This window comes from Coccidioides posadasii, chromosome 4 (genome assembly GCF_018416015.2).
Source record: "Coccidioides posadasii str. Silveira chromosome 4, complete sequence".
NCBI classification, from domain to species: Eukaryota; Fungi; Ascomycota; class Eurotiomycetes; order Onygenales; family Onygenaceae; genus Coccidioides; species Coccidioides posadasii.
Genome location: NC_089410.1, coordinates 1,685,624 through 1,705,724, shown reverse-complemented (window position 1 = coordinate 1,705,724; position 20,101 = coordinate 1,685,624). Strand labels below are relative to the sequence as shown.

The window sequence follows — 20,101 nt, the reverse complement described above, 5'->3', positions numbered from 1 at the left end:
GTGATGCTGGATTCCCGATAGCCCTCCAGATATATACGTCTCGGCCTTCACGATTCGCATCCATGGCCGCTGACTTTCCTCCTACTGATGCCCCTGACACAAACCTTCCCGCCGTGCGCTAAGCTGTTAGCTTTGCTAATCATTCCCGATTGGCCCCTGGCCTTAGCATGATAACCCCAAATGACCCGGCATTTCGACAATTCACCCCTGATCCGGTAGACCACGATCTGCCAGGGTCGACGATGACCCCTTCTCTCGACTCCCCCGGTGTCTTCACTGTTTCGTCAGTCGCGAGATCAAGCACCGTAGCGACTTCGATCGAGTCAAGACAGTCCATCCAAAGCCTCCAGTCCCCAAAGGGCTCCTTTGCGCCTCACCCTCATTCTCCCAGCAGTCCTGCCTTTCTTTCATCTCCCATTCGCAGGAAACCCCTTCCTCCCAATGTTGCTCCTCTGACCCGTACGGCGGTTGATCACCGGTCGTCCATAACCTCCTCTCCTTCTGCCGCCACCAGGACCACCACAAGAACAACAATCACAAACAATACACCCTCTTCGGCTTGCCTACAACAGGAGCAGTTCACCCTGAGGGATCTTGATAAGTTAGTGGCTTCCGTCGCCTTCCCCTTTGACCCTGCATGCTAATTATATTCCCGTCCGTACATTCGCTGACTCGTTCATTGTTCTCATTGTTCTCATGTGCAGGTATCCTCACGGCCAGAGTCCTCTACATACGCCACACGGTTCCATCACAGCCTTTCCGACCGCAGATATACCAAAACCAAGAGTTGCCAATGTCTCCCCATTCGAGAATATACATACTCGCATTGCTAGCCAGCCGTTAATACCAACAACCCACCGTGATCTACCTCCACAACAAGGGAAGGAACCGAAACGAGCACTGACCATGGCGCTTCATCTCCCTTCAAGCCGGCCTCCTCCCTTGCGGATCGACCTCAATTCGCGTAAGATGTCATCGGGTTCTAGCGACTACAACAAACAGCTTCCTAAAACTCCCGGTAGCAAAATCACCTCATTCTTCGGCTGGAAGAGCGCCGCTTCTCCTGGTACTGAATCAAATAGCACGGAAATATCGGATTCTATTCTATCTCCAATGCCATCCCCGATGATAGCATCCACTCAACCGTCTGCACAATCATCTAGATTCCCTTCGCGGGACTCGTTTGGTGCTCCATCCCCTAAGATGTTGCCTTCGCGGGCACATACGATGCCAGCAGAGCATGCCATCAGCTCGAAGGTAGCAGACCTCGAAAATGAACTGCGCGAGATAAGTTGCGAACTGGCAGGCTCGATACGGAGGGAAATGGATTTGGAGGACTTAGTTGAGCGGTTGCAGACGGAAATGAGTATACCTGACGGGCATCGTCGCGGCAGCGACTACTTTTCCGACTCTGGCTATGGCTCCGTTAAATATCCTCTGAGTGAGAATGGAATGGGTAAAGGAGAAGAGATTGAGAAGATGAAGCGATCATATGAACAGGAGCGAGCCCAGATGAAACTCGACTTGTCCCAAAAACTTCAGGAGGAGAGATCTCGCCGACAGGTTGCCGAATCTCACGTACATATATTGGAGGGCCAAGTGCACCAGGTATGGACATCCAGTCTAGATACACCTTGCAACATCCTGCGCTAACAATGACTTGCTACACAGCTCCGACGGGAGAAAGTAGATACCTCAAATGCAGCTGCTCGAGCAAAGGAACTCGAAACTGCTCTAGAAGATACGCGTCGGCGGCTAACAGAGGAAAGACAGTTGAAAGATAACTTTGAAGACCTTCTCACTGCCATGAGGGTGGAGTTGGAGCAGCATCGAAATGAGCGAGATCAGCTTCAGAGTCGCATGCAACAAGAGATAGAAGCTCTTCGGAATGAAAACTCTCTCCTGAGCCAAAGCCGGAAAATGATCACCGATACGCAACCCCAGCAGTCTCGCTTCAATTCCATAGCCGAAGAAGATGGAGAACCCCCTATGCGAATATCTGGCCTCTCGAGGTCCAATTCCCTCGCAAGAATTCCCCCAAGCCGGTCAGGTGGTTTGTCAAGATCAGGGTCTCTATCCCGCCCGAGCTCCATGATTGGAAAAGAACGCGATTTTCGAGAATCACTGGTGGATCGGGTAAAGGACGTCGAAATGCAACGCGACGCTCTCCATCAAACTGTCAAAAGCCTCCTTGAGCGTCAAAATTATCTGGCCAAACAACATCAAAAGCGTGTTCGAGTATTAGAGCTGGAGATAGACCGTATCAAACAATCTAACTCGCCACGCAGACCAGGATATGAGCGAGAAGTTATAACTTTGAGAGAAGAAATTAATATCCTCAGGCGGCGCGCAGACGACGCTTTGGAACAGAAATGGCAGTGCGAGAAGGGCCTAGCCGGCTTAAAAATGGACCTTGACCGCGCAGAGCAAGAGACGAGTTCCTTGCGAGCCCTCCTCCTCGAACACGCCGTTAATCCTGCGGACCATGGCCTTGAAGCAGATGACCTAAGCGATTTCCATGCCACGTCTAAGTCTCTTGAGGATGCGTACAGGCAACTCCAGTCCAATAGACAAGGACGTTTCGTCTCTGCAGATGACTCCGACTTAGAGGATGCCCTCGTTCGTCAAGTGCTACAGCAAGTTGCGATGAACAGTGCACTTCGCAATAGGCTGGCTCAGGCTATTGGCCAAGGTGAACAGGAACAAAAAATTTCAGCCGAAAGAATCAATGAGATGCAGGCCAAGCTAAAGCTGCTTGAGGAGACATTAATTTTGGCGCAGCAGCAGTCCGAAGATGAAATGGCTAAGCATGAACAAGAAATTTTAGCCTTGAATGAGAGCCACAATGCTCAGCTTTTACGTGCTAAAAACGGAGTGCGGAGTCCAGCGCTATTGTCGCCTCTTCTTCCAACCTCACCTTTCTCTGGTCCGCGATCCCCACGCCTCCAGGTCACCACTAGTGGACCTGGTGTTGCATTGAACGAGGCCGTTCACGTTTCAAGCCTTGAGGCGAAAGTGAAGGAGCTTGAAAAAGCTTTGCGAGATGCGGATAAGGAGATGGAGCAAGTTGTGGGCAGAATGAATAAGGCCCAGATTGAGGTCGCGGAACTCCAAACCGATAGGTCAGTGATAAACCATATGTCCGATTACATCCAGGAGCCATCCATTGACATGATAATCTACAGAGACGAGGCACTCCGTCGGACGAGGAAGCTTCAAGCCCAAATCATTGACCAAATCAACAATGGTGATAACTGATCTTCAGCCTTACATGATGATATGAACGTCAACGTTACCGTACTGGCGCATCCGAAATTCTAATGCGAAATTCCTTACAACCGACATGGTGCCCAATGGCCGTCCGGACCCTCGAAAATTTCACGTGTGTCCAATCACTGATCAATCGATCTGTTTCATCTTGTTTTCACGACTATTTCGATGATATTCATATCATATCCCATTTATTTTCGCATTTATACATCTAATTTTATGATTCCCCTCGAGGATAAATTCACACGTTAATTTCTAGTCAAGGGCTATACCTTTGAATTGTGGGATCGAATGGATTTGTGTCCATTGACCGTCCCTACTTAGCTTATTTCATTTTTAATAAGCTCTGCCCTTTAGGTTGTGCTTCCCATTTCATCTCTTTGCATCTTAGGCGGTTAAGCGGAAGATCATGACTTAATGTATTGTATGTACATTATTGGGTTTGGAGTTACCTTCACACCATTTGCCTAATTTTTCACTGCATTTTCAGTTGGTTGGTTTGGTGATTTTCTTCTCTTTTTTTTTTTTCCAAATAAGATGCATCATTGGAGTTTGATACCAGGATTGGTGTGATTCTCTAGACACCTGGATTGTGTCCCCCTTCTCTTTATCCTGCCCAAAGGGCATGGTTTGTGATTTATACTTCTCTTCCCAATAGGGTGATGTACGTTCTCAAAGCTTCCTATTCTAATTCTGTCTCTCTAAATTATCTGCCGTATTTTGGTATGTGGTTATAATGATCTTATGGCCGTTTCGTAAAATCGGAATCTGATAATGATGGTTTCGCTATTGTACTACGATCGCCCAGTCGCGTTTTCTCGTTCGATCAAGACAGACCCTGCCCTGATGGGCCCTCAGAAAATAACAAAATTGCCCAGCCTCCTGGGAGACCGATCGAATCAAAAGCGCATAGATTTATGTTATTGTGGACGAATTGAAAGTCAATCATCTTCTCCGTTGTGTGAACCTCGTGTTGCCAAACACCGAAGCCCCGAAACGTTATCAGATTGAAAACAAAGTTATCTGATAATCTTAGAACCAAACCTTAATTTAACCCCACCCGGCAATATCCAATGGGCAGCACTCATCCGTGCTCGTCGCAGCGGCGGCAAAGAGACTGAATCTTCTGATCTCTTCAGTCTCGAGATTAAAGGGCAGGCTGTTTACAAATAATATGGTAGAACAAGCTTCTGGGCACATCTTTCCTGCTGCAACAAATATGGCTCACTTGACTGAGGTTAACAACTGGCCAGACATCCATCCGAACGATAAACCATTCTCGCAGCAGGATGCGGCGCCTGACTTTGCCGAGCCAAGGCGTGAAGTGGGCCTATCGGCCCATGTTCTTCTTTATCTGATCAGATTTTCTTCATGCGCGGCCTTCTGGTAACCGTGTAGCCACCTTTCTCGCCTTGCGGCTGTTCGTTCTCTCAAATGCATTCCTGACGGTTTACCGGTGCCTTACGAAGACACTTAAGATAGAGTGAAAATACCTTGTTCTCTTTTATCCTTGCTTTTTGTGTTTGCATCCCGAGTCGAAAATAGTCAGTGTCGAGGCCCGGATGTCCGAGCACCTAGCATTTCTTCAATCGGGTGTTGTCGGCACACAGAGATTGATTCCCCTGATTCCTTTTTTTTAAAAAAAGGAAAGGGAAAGAAAAATTAGCTCGGTAACTCGTTACATTCCCATTTTCCGGAAATGCTAAGACTCTAGAAGTGCTCTGTGACATTGCTCTCTTTGCCTTTCCCTTTGTTGTCCTTTCTCGTGAGAAGAGGCTCGTCTATACAGGATACTAGACTCTCTCCTGAAAGACAGAGAAAGGTAGTAAGCAATGCGCTTTCTTTCCGTATCCATCGTCCTTTCGGCCGGGGTGTCCCTGGCCGCCGATATCCCTGAATCAGCCCGCTGTGTAATTTCAGTTGCAGAGGCTTTGTCTCATATAAGATTCGCCGGCTCCCTCAATTCTACATACACTGGTTATATTTGCACAAATAGGCTCCATACCTATTCTCTTTACGCCGCTATAAAGCTATACTGCTCTCTCTCGAATATTGAGCCCGGTTTGCACGTGTTGGATGGTGATTGCGAAAAGGAAGGCTTTAAAAGAATACCCTATAAAGATGTGGAACCGCAGCTTTCTGATGAGTATCTTGCTTCGTTGAGAGTAGTAGAGTTTGGAGAAGTGGCTAAGAGGATACGATTACCGGAACCGGTTCTTATTTCAGGGAATTACTTTTGGAGGGCATTTAGGACTAATGTGAGATGCTCTTTTATATTTCAGTTATGCTCTTTGAATACATCTTAGAATAGCTAATAGCATATACTCGCAGAGAGCATGGGCTTTCGAGACTTGGGCACACCATGCATTCGGGTGAGTTGATTATTACAATGATATCTTATCTTAGTTCCCATGCTAATTCGGCTGATAGGAACGCTTCCTACTGGTTTTGGGGTGTCGTTCTACTATGTGGTGTTATTAATCGTCTATATGAATATTTCTTGGCTGGTAGATTACTCCGTTGGAGATACGATCAAGAAGGGCATTATTCGCTCGCGAGATCCGCGCCGCGACGTTTCGCTTCGGCTTTTCTCACCACTCGCCATTGGATCAGAGCTTATTTAATCCTTCCACCTGCAATTGGGGATTATCATCAACGGCTTTTGTACTGGTGTGCAGTTCCTACCCGCATCGAGGCCATCGTGATCGTCCTCTATTATCTTCTCAGCCTAGCCCTCACTATTGTTGGGTACGACGTCTTCAAAGGAAATCTTTAGTAAGTGTATTCGGATCCTACACATACACACACACACACACACACACATATATATATATGTGTGTGTGTGTTTCTTCGGGTGCAGAAAACCGGGAATTGACATGAAATTTGATTTAGCTGGGATGATGTTTCTACCCAGGCATGGCGCTACCTCTCTGATAGAGCAGGCATAATGTCATATGCGAATCTAGTGCTTTTATGGCTCTTTGCAGGAAGAAATAATCCTTTCCTCTGGGCTACAGGTTGGAACTTCGGAACTTTCAACCTTTTTCACCGCGCTGTCGCCAGAGTCGCCACAATACAAGCGATCATCCATTCCGTGGGCTATACCGTGTTGACTCTAAGGGGTAAGAAAAGTCGGCCCTCCAGCGTGGACCTATGCAACTGACTGTTGTAAGTGCATTCGTATCTCTCATATTGGCCGTCTGCGTGGTGGTACATGGGAGCAGTGGTAAGTTTGAGCATGACCCTTAGCTTCCTCAGTTTCCCTATTCTAATGCATTGGTCATTTAGGGTACTATCGGAATGGGGCTCCTCCTTGGATTTTCGTCTATCTGGCTCCGACGTAATTATTATGAGGTCTTCCTGCTTATTCATATAGCCCTTTCAGCGGTAATCTTAATCGGGTTATTCATGTAATACCACCATTTATGATCCGAGGACTCTAACACCGAGCAATGCTAACTGTTAATAGCCATACGAGCATCTTTACAGGAGGATATGACAAATATCTCTGGCCGGTGGTGATTGTCTGGATATTAGAAAGGGCCGCCCGCCTCGTCAAGCTGGTACACTGCAATATTTACCTCCGCCGCAGTGGCAAGAAGCCGTTGATTTCGAAAGGCACAGCGTACTACGATAGGTCATCTAACCTCATCCGACTTCGAATCGTCCCAGGCTTGGGAACACTGGTTCCTCGGCCGGGGCAGTTTTACTATATTTATCAGCCGCTGAAATTGAGAGGTTATGAAAGCCATCCATTCACTGTTGGCAGTTGGTCCCAACACATAGAAGGGGAACCTGATCACTTTAGGCCTGTCTCTCCCGAGAGGCACAAGATCGAAATGCCAATCAGTTACTCTCTCACGTTCTGGATTCGACCTTTTAACGGCTGGACGCGGAGGTTACAGTCGGAATGCATCTCGCAAGGCTGTGCAGTTCAGTCCACGTTCCTTCTTGAAGGCCCGTATGGCGTTTCAATTCCGCTACACAAATACGAAAATGTTATCCTGATTGCGGGAGGAGCTGGATTTGCGGGTGTATGGCCACATATCGAGGAGCACTTGAGACGTTCATGCGTGCCCGTTTTACAGCTAACGGAAGATACCCCTCATTCTAAAGGCTTGCCTATTCCGGCCACCCGAACAAGAAATATGACGTTGATTATGGCCTCAAAGCAACGGGAACTCTACAATGAGCTCCTCGACGGGGAGAAGCTGCGTTTGCTTAGCCAAACGGGCATTAGGACAGAATTCTATTCCACGTCGTATTCCACATGTTCATCGCGGTCGGCCGAAGAAGCGCTTGACGAAACTAGCCACCTACTTTCTCGAGACACAGATCCAATCCATGGCCACCGCGCTTTAACGTCGATACCAATTAAGCATGGTCGTCCGAATATCACAAAGATAATCAACCATTCATTGTATGACGCTTACGGAGACGAGGAGCCTGTATCCAATAGCGGCCTGCAAACGGCAGTGTTAGTGTGTGGTCCAGCGGCGATGGCAGATGATACGAGAGCCGCAGTACGTGATTTACTTAAAAAAGGGTACAAGGGAATTGATTATTTTGAAGAGGCTTTCAATTGGTGAAAGAATGGATGGGCTTCAGTTTGCATGCTTCAAACAAACAAGACCATTAGTCTCACCCCTTTTAGGAGGCAACTTGCCCCTTACTAAAGAAATACTTAGAGCGAGCTACCCAAAGTTAATGTTAGTTTTTCTGTGAAATAGCTCGTAAAAAGGAGGAGAGACATCTCTGCTGAGGACAATAGAGCACTTTTTGCTATCACCCCCTTAAAAAAAAGGTCCAAAAAAGTTATCACGAAATGCATCGGCCGGGAATCGAACCCGGGGCCCGTCGATGGCAACGACGGATTTTACCACTAAACTACCAATGCTGACACGCTTCTGGATCCGCGAAGAGCAAAAGGGCCCCCCATACATAAGGTTTGTTTTCGGATTTTCCGCCAAGAGGCTTACAATACTCCATACAGACGCCAAGGAGCTAACTATTATGAGTATCAAACGTTTGTTCCGTTTGCATGGGAGCGCGAAACATCAACGCGAGGTGCAGAGTACCGAGTATGCGAGCCGTCGGAAAAGCACGATTTGTAACCTCGAAACATAATATTTTTTTTCATTTTATTTTCATTGCTTTTTCCAAGTAGTAATACCCCGGACTGAATATTCCCTGGCTGTTACTGTTGGACTTTTTAAAGCTGGCTGGCCTCACTCTTTCTCTTGAGCTCTAAATCAACCTTGCATTATTTCACCCCTCCTGAAAAAGTTACCGCTCCACGAAAATATTCGCACGCAGTGCGCGATCTCTATGAGCATATTCCCGTAGCTCAACATTCATAAATTGTGTGGCATATCGATCGAAGAAGTTGCCAGGGAGATGGAGGTCATTGAAGGTATAAGAGAAAACCACTCCTTTTAATGGATATGAAGCACTAGATCAATTGACAGTCAGCTAATTGTCTACGTTTTATTTGTAGAATACGTCATCCCTACTTTCCACACAATACGAGAGAATATTCCACCATCCGTGTATCTCCAGATTGCTTCCTATGCCGCTATCGCCAATGAGTACTTCCAATACCTCCGGTTTGTGTATGCCGAACCATATATCATCAACCCTGTAAACACCCTGATCAATTCGCCCCCGGATCTCTACTCAATCCTGATCCTTTTCTTCATTCTCGTAATCTCGCTCAAAGTCCTTGATTATGCTCGGCGAGTGATTACATTTTGGATTGTTCTTTTCCTCCGGCTCCTATTTTGGAGTGCGATCTTGGGTGGCGGTTATTATGTATATAAGGTCGGATGGGGAAAGGCATCGCAAGATGCGGCTTGGATTTTGGGGCTGATTGAAGGATTCATACAGCAGCTGTTGAGTGAAAGTGATACCTCTACACGAAGCAGAAACGGGCCTGGGTATAAGAGAACAGGACAGGGACGGAGGCTGAACTCGGGTCAAAGGGGATAGCCGAATTATTGCAAGAGTTTAATTGGCATATTTACAAGCATGCCATAAACTGAGGTTTTTCTTGGACTATTTCATATCGAAGTCTATGGGTGGCTGTGCTCGTGGCATCTTGATGCGTATATCGTTATTTTCTTTCTGGAGCCCATGCGGTCTCTTTATGTGTCACTCTCGCATATCACCATTCTCACCGCTCGAAAGGGCAGGTTTCTAGATTTGCAGCTCAGCCAGGTCAGTTGAAGCCGCATTGTAGAGGCCGGTCCTGGTGGGAAAAAGCCTCTCGTGCCATGAATGGACCTTTGCAGCCTTCCAAGCCACAGCATCGTGATCGGAAGCGAAGTAGATGGTAAGCCTCAAATGGCTTTCTGACCCCAACGGTTATCATGTTCAGGCTTTTAAGAGTATTCAATAACGCAGAAGCTGCCTCATTCCAGGTCATATTCTTGCTCGTCTGCCGGCTCTCTCGGCTCTTGTGCCTCATGGAACTGAATGGCGTCATCAATGTAGCTTAGCACTCCCGCAATGCTATCCTCATCCTGCACGTTTAGCTTCAAGAACGATACCATGCTGAAGTCGTCAATAAGTTGACCGACAGCACGGTTTAGCCGTTTGAAGGAGCTGCCGCTTAGTAATTCGCCGGTAGATGAGGGATCACAGGGTGTTTCTCCATCATTCTTTTCATCATTCAGCAGCTCAACGTCGACGGACATAAATCTCTTCAGTTCCCGCTTTCCCACCAACCCTTTGACCTGGTCCATCTTGCTTAAGATATTGACGTGCGGTATCTCTAGTAAAATCATGGCAGACATGGCACTCAGGGTGCCAGCAAAGAATTTTGCGCGATCCACCACAAATATGCTTTCCATGAGGTATGCAGCGCAAAGCGAAATATTCAACGGGCCAGCACGGGAAAGATATTGTATCAGCGACGGCAGTAACGGCACATGAGTGTATAACTCTATTTGACCTGGCATGTCAAATATAATTAAATATTCTTCGCTCAATGGATCCAGCGCTTCGTTGAGAAAATCGAGGTTCTGAAGGAGGAATTCAAAACAGTACATCAAACCGCCGTTTGGGCCAAGACCCAATTCTTCCATCACATCTTCCAGAGTAATAAGCTCTCGAATGTCCAAATCCGGTTCATAGGCAAAAGATTCAGCGGCGGGGTCGAGATTTACGTAGAAGCAACTGCGTCGCGTGTTTTGAAGGTGTTGTATGAGCGCGGTGCAAAAGGTCGTCTTGCCGGCGCCCGCTGGGCCCATAACCAAAACACCGAATTTTGACATAGTAGGGGATGGAAAGATTTTGGATGGTACAAAAGGCTAAGACAAAATTCAGTTGTAACTGTGTGTTTCCTGAAGAAGTGGTTTTTTCTCCTCCGCCCGGGATGTTGCCTAGTTAATTGGTGGGGTGTGAGAAATTGAGTGTGCGGATGGATAACTTTGCGGGAGGAACATGGACTTCACGACAGCACATCCTCCTAGTGTCTCTGATCAGTAACTCTGCTAAAGGCCATTGAGCTTGTTTGTTTGTTGCTTTCTCCAAGTTGGGATGGGTGGGGTTATCCATGACGAGCAGAGTATGCACAATATTCTGCCATTCTAATCCGCCTACCATTTCCGACACCGATGTCGCAATCCAGACAAACAGAGCAAACACTGCTCGGAGCCCGAACGAACCAAAAATTACTCCGCGCCCCCAAGCAAAAAACCCACTGCTCCGCCCCTCCCTTGAAAAGAGAAACTCCGAAATCCTTCTCTCAAAACCCCTCTCTCCCTTCTTTCCATCAGCATTCCCTCCTCCCTTTATCCCTTTTCCATTTTTATTCTCCCTTTTTTTCAACTACCTCAGTTCTATCCCAACTTTCTTTTTGCATCGATTGTTTCCTTCGAGACTCAAGCACAATGGGCTCCATCGCGAACGGCGTGCAAAAGCGAGAGGGTACCTTCCTCTTCACCTCTGAGTCTGTTGGAGAGGGCCATCCAGACAAGATTGCGTACGTGCTTGACCAAAGCCGCCCTGTAAAAAGTGGATCTTGTTTGAGCCCATTGAATCTAACTATAGACACAGCGATCAGGTGTCCGATGCCATCCTCGATGCCTGCCTTGCTGAGGACCCTTTGTCAAAGGTGACTTGCCCCGCTTGCGTTGACCATCATTCAAAAAACTAACGCTCAGATGACAGGTCGCTTGTGAAACTGCAACAAAGACTGGTAAGATGAAAAAATATTAGCTGTTGTTGATAATTGTAATTTGATGTATTAACCTGCACCAATAGGCATGATCATGGTTTTTGGTGAGATTACCACAAAAGCCAATCTTGATTACCAACGAATTATTCGAAACGCTATCAAAGACATTGGCTACGACGACTCCTCTAAAGGTTTCGATTATAAAACTTGTAATGTCCTTGTTGCCATTGAGCAGCAGTCTCCCGATATCGCCCAAGGTCTCCACTACGACGAAGCTCTGGAGAAACTCGGTGCTGGAGACCAGGGTATTATGTTTGGCTATGCCACCGATGAAACCCCTGAATTGTTACCATTGACGATCCAGCTTGCCCATAAGCTCAATCGGGCCATGAAGGAGGCTAGATTAGATGGCAGCCTTCCATGGCTCCGCCCTGACACTAAAACTCAAGTTACCGTTGAATATGCCCATGACAATGGTGCGATGAAGCCTCTTCGCGTTGATACTGTGGTTGTCAGCGCCCAGCACAGTGAGGATATCACTACTGAAGAGCTCCGCAAAGAGATCTTGAACAAAATCATCAAAAAGGTCATTCCCGAAAACCTTTTGGACGACCGCACCATTTACCATATCCAACCATCCGGCTTATTTATTATCGGTGGTCCTCAGGGTGATGCTGGTCTAACCGGCCGGAAGATTATTGTCGATACATATGGCGGCTGGGGTGCCCACGGTGGTGGTGCTTTCTCCGGAAAAGATTATTCCAAAGTCGACCGTTCTGCTGCTTATGTTGCACGGTGGATCGCTAAGTCTCTTGTCAACGCCGGCCTCGCTCGTCGTGCCCTTGTTCAGCTCTCTTATGCTATCGGTATTGCTGAACCGCTTTCGATCTTCGTCGAAACTTATGGCACCTCCACCAAATCTTCCACCGAGTTGGTGAAGATTATCAGAGACAACTTCGACCTCCGACCCGGCGTTATTGTGCAGGAACTTGACTTGGCCAAACCCATCTACTACAAGACCGCCAAAAATGGCCACTTCACAGACCAGAGCTTCGCCTGGGAAAAGCCCAAGGCTCTCAAGTTCTAAGTCTCCCACTTCCTAGCCTCGCTTTGTACGAAATAAATGTCTTATGATCGCGACGATTTTGCTTTGTTTTCAACAACTCAAAGCACGGCTATAGACGGAGGGTTCTTTCTCCCGCTTTCCCTTTCTCTCATTGCACGAGGCCTATGACCACGGCGCTTTGACAAAAAATTCAACATGTGATACCAATTTCTTTTTACTGGATGGCGTTACAGAGGGCGCTGTAAAAGTTTCGACAGAAGTTGTCTGGATTTCGGAACATAGAAAATGAACCACACTAATTCATCGGACCTGAGGGAGGAAGGAAATACAATTATATGCAATGGATAATCGGGTTTCCCCAGTCGCAACGGTGGATGACCCAACGGTGATGGAAAGGGCCAATTGTGGCCTCTTATTCTTTCAGATTTATCAATTTTGCTACCTCTATGTAAATTTTAGCAGCTTCAACGGATGTGATATCTCAAGATGCAAAATAATCCCCAAAATTCAACAAAGGTCATGAGGGATTGGAAGTCGAGCTACCGAGTACAGAGAATGAGATCGTCTTACTGGAACACTTGCCCACTCAGTGCAAGTCATGTGATTAGTTTATAGTTATACGGACTATTACGGGATTCGGAGGGTAAGGAACTACGGCCTACGGAGTACGGGGTACCTCATACTCCGTATTCCGTATTATTACGGAGTACATGTACTTACTCCGTATGGATGTGGCATGACGCGTGAAGATGCGCCGGAAAACGCAATCACCAGCGATGACGCTCGACCAGGTGTTAGGGTTAAAATCATCAGAATCTTCTCCATATTGCACATTAATGTATCTTATGTATGGGACTATTTTCCTAGTCAAGTTCTTACTCGATAAACCTCATCTCTTCGTGAAGAATGAATGGCGTCCCTTCGAAATGTCACGGTACTCGAATCTCATCTTTAGCATCTTTAAACACGCAAAGTGACTTTTCGGCCCCGGCATTGAAAAAAAGAAAGAGGTTCCACGATGATGGCAAGAACGGTGCCAAATGCATATTGTCCTCTGCCATCGATATTCAGGTGTGTGCTGCATGTTCATACTGTACAATCCTCGTTCAACAGCCAAGGCTCTGCTAATGCTTTCCGCACAACAGCCCTACACATCTTCATTATCGGATAAAACAGAAACCCTCATACCTATCATTTTATTACCACGATCTAGGTTACCCCTCTCATGGCTTGATCCTTGCCCGAATCCACCCCGAAGCATAGCGCCGGGGAAACTCTTCGTTTCAAATATTCTCGCCCTTGAAATCGGACTACAGGATAGGGGAAAACATGTCGTGCTTGTTGCACGTTTGCGCGGTGAAAAGCATTCGTCTATAAATTTTATGGGCCCAACAGAAGGAAGTGATTGTGAGGAGGAGCTATACGTTGTCGAAAGAGTGAAAAAGGGTATATACTCCGTATGTCCCTTAGGTCGTCATATTCGAGAAGGGGACGTCATCGTCGCGTCCAAGGGCTGGAAACCTGAAGGAACGGGCCATTGTCTAAGTTCGGGTTCAGCAACCGGGGAAGACGACTGGTTCCAGAGAGCTAAAATTCTTCACGACTTTGAGGGAGGGAATTTTGGGAACCTCGCCATAAACGATGTAACACTAGTATTTGATCAGTGGCCAGGAATCACAGGAAGTGCAAACATCACTGAACAGCCCGAGAGTGCTCCCGTACCAGAAGAAAATACGTCCATCGAACTAGGCTGTTTGTACGATGCTATCCACCAAGGGCCTGAGAATTCCTTTGGAAGTCCCGGTCAGAAAAATATCAAAGGTATATTACTTGAACATTTTTCAGCTTATATGCTAATTCCACTTTGTCATCAGCGAATTCGCCGTGCCCCCGAGACATATTGGATAATCTTAAAACCCAGTACCTCGAGACCCTCTATATTTCCAAAGTAAGTTATTTGGCCAAACTAGACAATTGTAGTTTAGGCGGCTCACAACCCACAGGCTTCTGTGGCCTACTTCGCTAAAGGACCGCTTTCTCGTGCGCGCGCAGCTTTTCAATCCGCTAAGGATACTGCATCCATGCGTGTGTTAGATCTTTATTACTTTTACCGGGAATGCATTATGCCTGTGAAAAGAATGGATATAAAATATCGAGATTCTGTACCGGAAGTGGTGCGGAATTTCGCCCTGGACCTCGCGGAAGGTGGAAAAGCCGCTGTACTCTCACCGAAAGGAGGAAAGCGCAAAAACAGAAAGAGAAAAATTGGGAGAAATGGTTTGTATCCAGATGAAAGGGATTTAATTGCAAGGTGGTGGAGCCAGAGAAATGTGGCAGAATCGCCGTTGGAAGCATCTTCCGGAGATGAAGAGCTGAAACAATTGGTAGCAGATCTGCGCTTCCGCGAAACACAGCTCCAAATACTTCTGATTCTTGAGGCAATGTCCTTGGAACTCTCTATGGGTGCAACTGATGGAAATATTCCGGAGTTAGAGCTGCAAGTCTCACGGGCAAATAAGGTCTCCAAGAAGAAAGCTCAGGACTTAGGCATGCTTCTCGAACTTCTGGTAGACAGGCTTTGTATATGGCATACGGTAAGTTCGAATGATCCTGTCTCAGTTAATCCTGTGAAAAGGCAAGACAAGGGTAAGGAGAACGATAAACTACGAGACTTTTGCACGGAGGTCATAGTCCCTTTTTACGCCTCTCGCCTTCCAGAGCAATGCAGAGCTCTGAGCGGAAAACTTGGTGGGCCTATATCCGCCTCACCTAAACGTCCCACTATATTGCGGCAGAAGAGTTCAGCGGATAGCGCTGGTGAGACGGTCAAGAAACAAAATCAAAGGTCTCGTCGGACTCTTCAACGCGTTCTAACTGATGAGAAAGCTGCCATAACAAGACTCAATGCGGCTGTTCCAAAACTCAAACGAGAGTCCAGCGAGCCGGTTTTTCAGTCTCTGGTCTCAAGGGGACGGGGTGGTATCCAAAAGCCCAGGCGCATCGATAACCGGGAAATAGATCTCGATGCTGTTGCGCGGCAGCATGAAACAAAACTCAGGAAAATGGCCATGCTTATTGAACAAAAGAAGGAATTGGATGCAGCAATCAATGCCCTAAGAAAGCCGAACAGAGAGCTGGTAGCTCGGGATTGGGCGGATTCTGCGGAAAAGAGGGCTTCGATCGGGAGCTCAAGAAAGCAGAAAGATCCGATCAGGAACCCTTTAGGCGAAGGAGTACAGGTAATTGCAACTCCTAAAGGTCTTCGAAAGAAAGACTGTGAGACATCCAGTGTGCCTTCCATCTCAAGACGTCCTCTAGCATCGAATGGAGAGATAGGTTTATCGACATCATTTGGCGTGGACGAGCAAGTCATTCAATCTTCTGCTCTGCGATCGCGCAATCTCTTCGGATCGAGGCTTAATCCTAAAATCATTCCGAAGTCCGTCCAAGAAACCCCGTCAAAACGCTCTTCACAGATTCCGGTGGTTTCAAGCTCTACTGTCAATACTCAAGCTGGTCCGACTGGCGTTTTAGAGCCCACCGAAACGCCTTTCAAAGTTCCTGGACCTTTGAGACGGGGTAACTTCAAATCGTCCGCGCCTGGGTTTACGACACCTACGAAACCTCCAAGGTCCCATATTAACAATGGAGTCATAGCTTCATATGCAGGTTATAACATGAAAAACGATAACGAGTCTACTTTTGGCGTTGAGGAGACTCCACCTCAGCTACTTCCACGCCGACTTGGTGTATCGAAAACGTCCGGGGACACCTCCGTTCTCTCAACTAAAGCGGTCGATCCTATTACCCTCAGAACTCCCATAAAATGTGCTGGATCTGTATCCAACGGCAGCGCGTCTCCCACGGTACAGGTCTCCATTAACTCACGCTTAAATGCGGAGAAGTCAATATATGATCAATTGGGATGGGATAATGATGAAGAAGACGACGATGAAATTGCACTGTGTTAGAGTAGGTAAGCTGATGTTGGTGCTTACCAGTACTCTACTCTACCTAATTAAACTCATGTTGGCTGTTCTCCCGAGTCACGATTTTCAAAGTATCGTTTGGAAGAGCCGCATGCTGCAAAGCCCAACATCATCCGCTCGAGTTGGACAAGATCTCAAGCTCTGTCTCCTATTACTTAAGTGCAACTCAAGGTCATCTGATTCAAGCTCCAGAGCCCAAAAACGTTATGAAATATCATGCCGTGACACTCCATATCTCGAAAGTGTCAAAACGAGGGTATGCCCGCTTCGGGTCTTTTACTCTAGGCAGCCATGACCATCTGCGTTTTGTTTCAATATCCCCGAGTCCGACAAGCCCTAGCCGTTCCAGGGTGTATGCTTATCGATTTGCGTCATGATTTCGTCTTGCATACTTGATATTCACGCGGATATCCCCTTATTTGGTCTGAAAACCAAAATCGCAGATCAGATTAATTTTCGGGCTTCCGGTGATAAAACTTGCATATACGTGAAATAGCTAGATAGAGTCCAGCCATTCTGTTCGCCTGTCACTAGCGGTCGAGACAATTTTCCCGATCGTGTGATTCAAAATTTGAGTATGATTAGTCCCACATAAGCACATCGAGGATTCCATGATCGCCTCTCTGTTTTTCACCCGTGTTCTTGAAACAAATATGAAACATTAACAGCTGACCCTTATCCCAGGAATCGTGTAACATTCGTATGTTTCCAGAAGCGATTCGAACTTTCTCACAGCTCTCTAAGAGCGAGCTGAGGAACGTTTAAATCGGTAACAGGTGGAGAATTCGGGAGGATGCAGTGATACAGCGCCCTTTGTGTCGCGATTCAAGCTTGAGAGTGTTACGACGCGGAGGCCGGTCTTGATACATATCCAACAATATGGTTAAGTCCGAGAGGCAAACCAAATTCCATAACTCCTAAAAGCCGGACAAAAAGCCGGCTTCAGCTATTCATGTTACACTCAACTCAGATAGCGGGATGATTCGGTCGTCTGTTTACATGTCAGGCTCGAAGCTTCAAATATCTGGTGCCTTGCTCCTCCCCGCTATCCAAACCCTCTAATGGAGTAAAGCCTTCGATATTCATCGTTCATTGTCTGTCTGCCAAGTCATAATGCGCCTCAGTCCATCAAAATTGTTGCTCCTGGTAGCCTTCCCGCTTTTCAAGGCTAGCGTTGTTCCACACGATATTCCTATCAGGCAACCCACAGGGCTCCAGACGCTTGATAATGATCATGGTATGGGCCTTTTGTCACGCTTGAGGAACATCTGAGTTAACCAGTAATTAGTGCCGCAATATCATAGGATACGGGGGTTGTCTAGAAATTCGCTTGAAGGCACGTTCCAGACTGCCCATGGTATCTTGAAGAACTCGCGGGCCCCTCCAATCCGTCCCCCATCTCGTGGACCCTCGCCGGGTCGTGGCGGAAAGCCACAGAATGAGCCCTCTGTACAACACCCCCCCGAACCTAAAGCTCCGAATTCACCGGGAGCCACGATCGGGGATCGAATCCCAGAACCGGGAACACTACGGCCTCCACCTTCCGATGTTGGAGATTGGAACTATTTTCTGAAATCAGGCACCAACTCTCAAAAGTGGTTAGATGCAGTTTTCAAATCCAAACAAGCGGATTTCACCCCCATATCCTGGGAGCGCGGATATAAAAGAGTCGACCATGCACCGATTTCTTGGGTACCGGATGCGGAGGTGCAGGCTATCACTAAATTGGAATCTGGACCGGGTTACATGCTGATGAATTATAAGAGCGAGGGTGCGCCCACCATTGCTTTCAACAATATCTTCCATAAAGACAAAGGGGCTATCGTCGCGCTAGTTAACTTTAAAAGTCAAGATGTGTCTGCTCCTGCTGTTCGACTGAAGTGGTCAGATCTCATGTGGCAATCCTGGAAAGAGACTGCTGGAGACAAAGCTAACAGCCTGCGCTGGGTTGTGCAAGACAACATCGTAAATTCTCATACAGAATCCATTATGATACAGGCACATGGGAAGGTGGGATTTCCCCCAAACCAAAACATAGGGAAATTCTGGTATCATGGTGCAGATGACAGCATGAAGGAATCCTTTTTGGCCTTGGCAGGAACTGATAACGTCAGAGGAGTATTTCGCATCGCAGCAAATTACCGCAATGAGTTAGATAATGCCTGGGTGGAGAATATATACACCATTAAGAGTGGACCCCATATTATAGTGGAGTTGGGAAGAGGACCACGTCCGGCAAAAAGGTCTGATATCCAAGGAAAACACATCCGTCACTCCTCATGGAAAAAGCAGCCCATTACTATTTAGAATCAAGGCCAATATCCACTTAACATGCTAAAACCCAGGCTATTGCGGAGGAGGATGATGAGAGGTGTTGTGAAACTGAGGGAAAGTGAGGCACAAGCTACTAGGATTGCGCCTGTGCCCTCATAGATCCAACCCTGGCTATTTGTATCCTGCTTTTTTCTCTCCCTCTTTGTTGATTGGTTGTAATACGGAGGAGACTCAGTTAAATCTTGCTTTTGAAGTTCCCCCCCCCGCGACTCTTGTCTCGGGGCTGGATCCCTATGGAGGGTTTTATAGATTTCGAGCGCAGCGTATCCAACGGCCGCTTTGATTTTGCACGTAAAGGATTTTTTGGAAACTGTAAAACCCAAACCTCCAACCTCTGCATTTCATTCTGAAAGAAATCAGTAATTTACCGCCCAGCCGAAAGAGACGTCAAGCCGTCGCATCAGGAGAGCCATTTCTTGCGGCCGATAAGAGTATCGGAGATGGATTCTCGGCCCTGAAGTTGCACGGAAAAGCTCGAAAACTATATACCATATCATGTCTAGTTGGGCCTAGATGGTGAATTTGATCTAGGTGCAAGTTCGCAGTTCGGGTGCTAATTGCCCGGCCCAAGTCTTATATTACTGAATGTTCCCCGAGGAACACACTGTCACCAAGGACTGTATGATCTGCTACTTTTGGGAGTTTATACTCCAAAATAGCTCTGCCCCTAAAGCCTCCAAAACTTGAACAACAATGCCTTCATGCATAGCAGCCTAGCCTTGGGGTAAAAAGATGTGGGATTGCTGTCCTGGGGTTTGTGGATTTCCCTGATGGTTTTCACATGCGGAAACATAGAGCGGTTCTCTCTGTCTTGCGCCCGGTATGTATTGTTCTTTTAACGCTTGAGGCCATATCACCGCTAATTGCAAATGACCTCTCCTAAGGAACAATCTGGAAATGAACAGGACTTTCTAAAGACTATCGTGAAGCAACGTGATAATATTCAATCTCAGGCCCCTTGAAGTGAGATGAAGTTCACAATGACTCGACGCCACAACCCGTATCAGCCCATACATTTAACACAGCTTTGGTTCTTGTTACAATGCTTGAACACCCGTTGTATCTCCGGTCTGGGTCAGGACTTATAGGTGACAATGTCTACAAAAGCCGGGAATAATTTTTGAATGCGGTATTAAAAGAGTTCGGGGCGCTGAATTTTCAGATGGACCCTAGCCTGTTAGTGTATCAGACGGGGTTCTCTCGAAAGCCCAAGGCCCGCGTGACGGGACGTTGCCTCGTCCCCACTGAGAGTACTCCGTAGTT

The 20,101-nt window shown here is 47.1% G+C and overlaps 7 protein-coding genes and 1 non-coding gene across 8 annotated transcripts; 6 read left to right on the top strand and 2 right to left on the bottom strand.

Moving 5' to 3' along the window:
* Window positions 1-167: 167 nt before the first annotated feature.
* D8B26_007393 (uncharacterized protein) lies at window positions 168-3,303 on the top strand (the record flags this gene model as incomplete). Its single annotated transcript, XM_003066934.2, has 4 exons — window positions 168-601; window positions 705-1,608; window positions 1,672-3,122; window positions 3,186-3,303. 4 exons carry the CDS (start codon window positions 168-170, stop codon window positions 3,256-3,258), a joined length of 2,862 nt encoding a protein of 953 aa, XP_003066980.2. The 3' UTR covers window positions 3,259-3,303.
* A 1,799-nt stretch (window positions 3,304-5,102) lies between these two features.
* On the top strand, window positions 5,103-7,966 carry D8B26_007392 (uncharacterized protein; the record flags this gene model as incomplete). Its single annotated transcript, XM_003066933.2, has 7 exons — window positions 5,103-5,528; window positions 5,602-5,642; window positions 5,701-6,045; window positions 6,163-6,392; window positions 6,444-6,496; window positions 6,559-6,680; window positions 6,740-7,966. 7 exons carry the CDS (start codon window positions 5,103-5,105, stop codon window positions 7,857-7,859), a joined length of 2,337 nt encoding a protein of 778 aa, XP_003066979.1. The 3' UTR covers window positions 7,860-7,966.
* A 130-nt stretch (window positions 7,967-8,096) lies between these two features.
* D8B26_007391 lies at window positions 8,097-8,167 on the bottom strand. Its single transcript has one exon. It is a non-coding gene; the product is annotated as a tRNA-Gly (tRNA).
* A 500-nt stretch (window positions 8,168-8,667) lies between these two features.
* D8B26_007390 (uncharacterized protein) lies at window positions 8,668-9,364 on the top strand (the record flags this gene model as incomplete). Its single annotated transcript, XM_066125522.1, has 2 exons — window positions 8,668-8,683; window positions 8,768-9,364. The coding sequence occupies 2 exons, from the start codon at window positions 8,668-8,670 to the stop codon at window positions 9,256-9,258; spliced, it is 507 nt and encodes a 168-aa protein (XP_065981605.1). The 3' UTR covers window positions 9,259-9,364.
* Window positions 9,342-10,544, bottom strand: FET5 (ATP binding protein; the record flags this gene model as incomplete). The annotated part of the gene is made up of 1 exon (XM_003066932.2): window positions 9,342-10,544. The coding sequence occupies one exon, from the start codon at window positions 10,542-10,544 to the stop codon at window positions 9,681-9,683; it is 864 nt and encodes a 287-aa protein (XP_003066978.1). The 3' UTR covers window positions 9,342-9,680.
* A 463-nt stretch (window positions 10,545-11,007) lies between these two features.
* SAM2 (methionine adenosyltransferase sam2) lies at window positions 11,008-13,082 on the top strand. The gene is made up of 4 exons (XM_003066931.2): window positions 11,008-11,254; window positions 11,329-11,386; window positions 11,443-11,470; window positions 11,536-13,082. The coding sequence occupies exons 1-4, from the start codon at window positions 11,163-11,165 to the stop codon at window positions 12,534-12,536; spliced, it is 1,179 nt and encodes a 392-aa protein (XP_003066977.1). The 5' UTR covers window positions 11,008-11,162; the 3' UTR covers window positions 12,537-13,082.
* A 339-nt stretch (window positions 13,083-13,421) lies between these two features.
* On the top strand, window positions 13,422-16,631 carry D8B26_007387 (uncharacterized protein; the record flags this gene model as incomplete). Its single annotated transcript, XM_003066930.2, has 4 exons — window positions 13,422-13,586; window positions 13,661-14,336; window positions 14,390-14,463; window positions 14,519-16,631. The coding sequence occupies 4 exons, from the start codon at window positions 13,422-13,424 to the stop codon at window positions 16,484-16,486; spliced, it is 2,883 nt and encodes a 960-aa protein (XP_003066976.1). The 3' UTR covers window positions 16,487-16,631.
* Window positions 16,632-17,250: 619 nt separating this feature from the next.
* D8B26_007386 (uncharacterized protein) lies at window positions 17,251-19,116 on the top strand. The gene is made up of 2 exons (XM_003066929.2): window positions 17,251-17,741; window positions 17,793-19,116. The coding sequence occupies exons 1-2, from the start codon at window positions 17,618-17,620 to the stop codon at window positions 18,809-18,811; spliced, it is 1,143 nt and encodes a 380-aa protein (XP_003066975.2). The 5' UTR covers window positions 17,251-17,617; the 3' UTR covers window positions 18,812-19,116.
* The last annotated feature ends 985 nt before the right edge of the window (window positions 19,117-20,101 follow it).

Bases quoted from the DNA above. Each gene is read 5' to 3' on its own strand.
- SAM2 (XM_003066931.2), top strand. From the start codon at position 11,163: ATGGGCTCCATCGCGAACGGCGTGCAAAAGCGAGAGGGTACCTTCCTC. The intron at 11,387-11,442 runs GTGACTTGCCCC...CTCAGATGACAG, and splicing joins CTGAGGACCCTTTGTCAAAG to GTCGCTTGTGAAACTGCAAC. The intron at 11,471-11,535 runs GTAAGATGAAAA...CTGCACCAATAG, and splicing joins TGAAACTGCAACAAAGACTG to GCATGATCATGGTTTTTGGT.
- D8B26_007386 (XM_003066929.2), top strand. From the start codon at position 17,618: ATGCGCCTCAGTCCATCAAAATTGTTGCTCCTGGTAGCCTTCCCGCTT. The intron at 17,742-17,792 runs GTATGGGCCTTT...ACCAGTAATTAG, and splicing joins GACGCTTGATAATGATCATG to TGCCGCAATATCATAGGATA.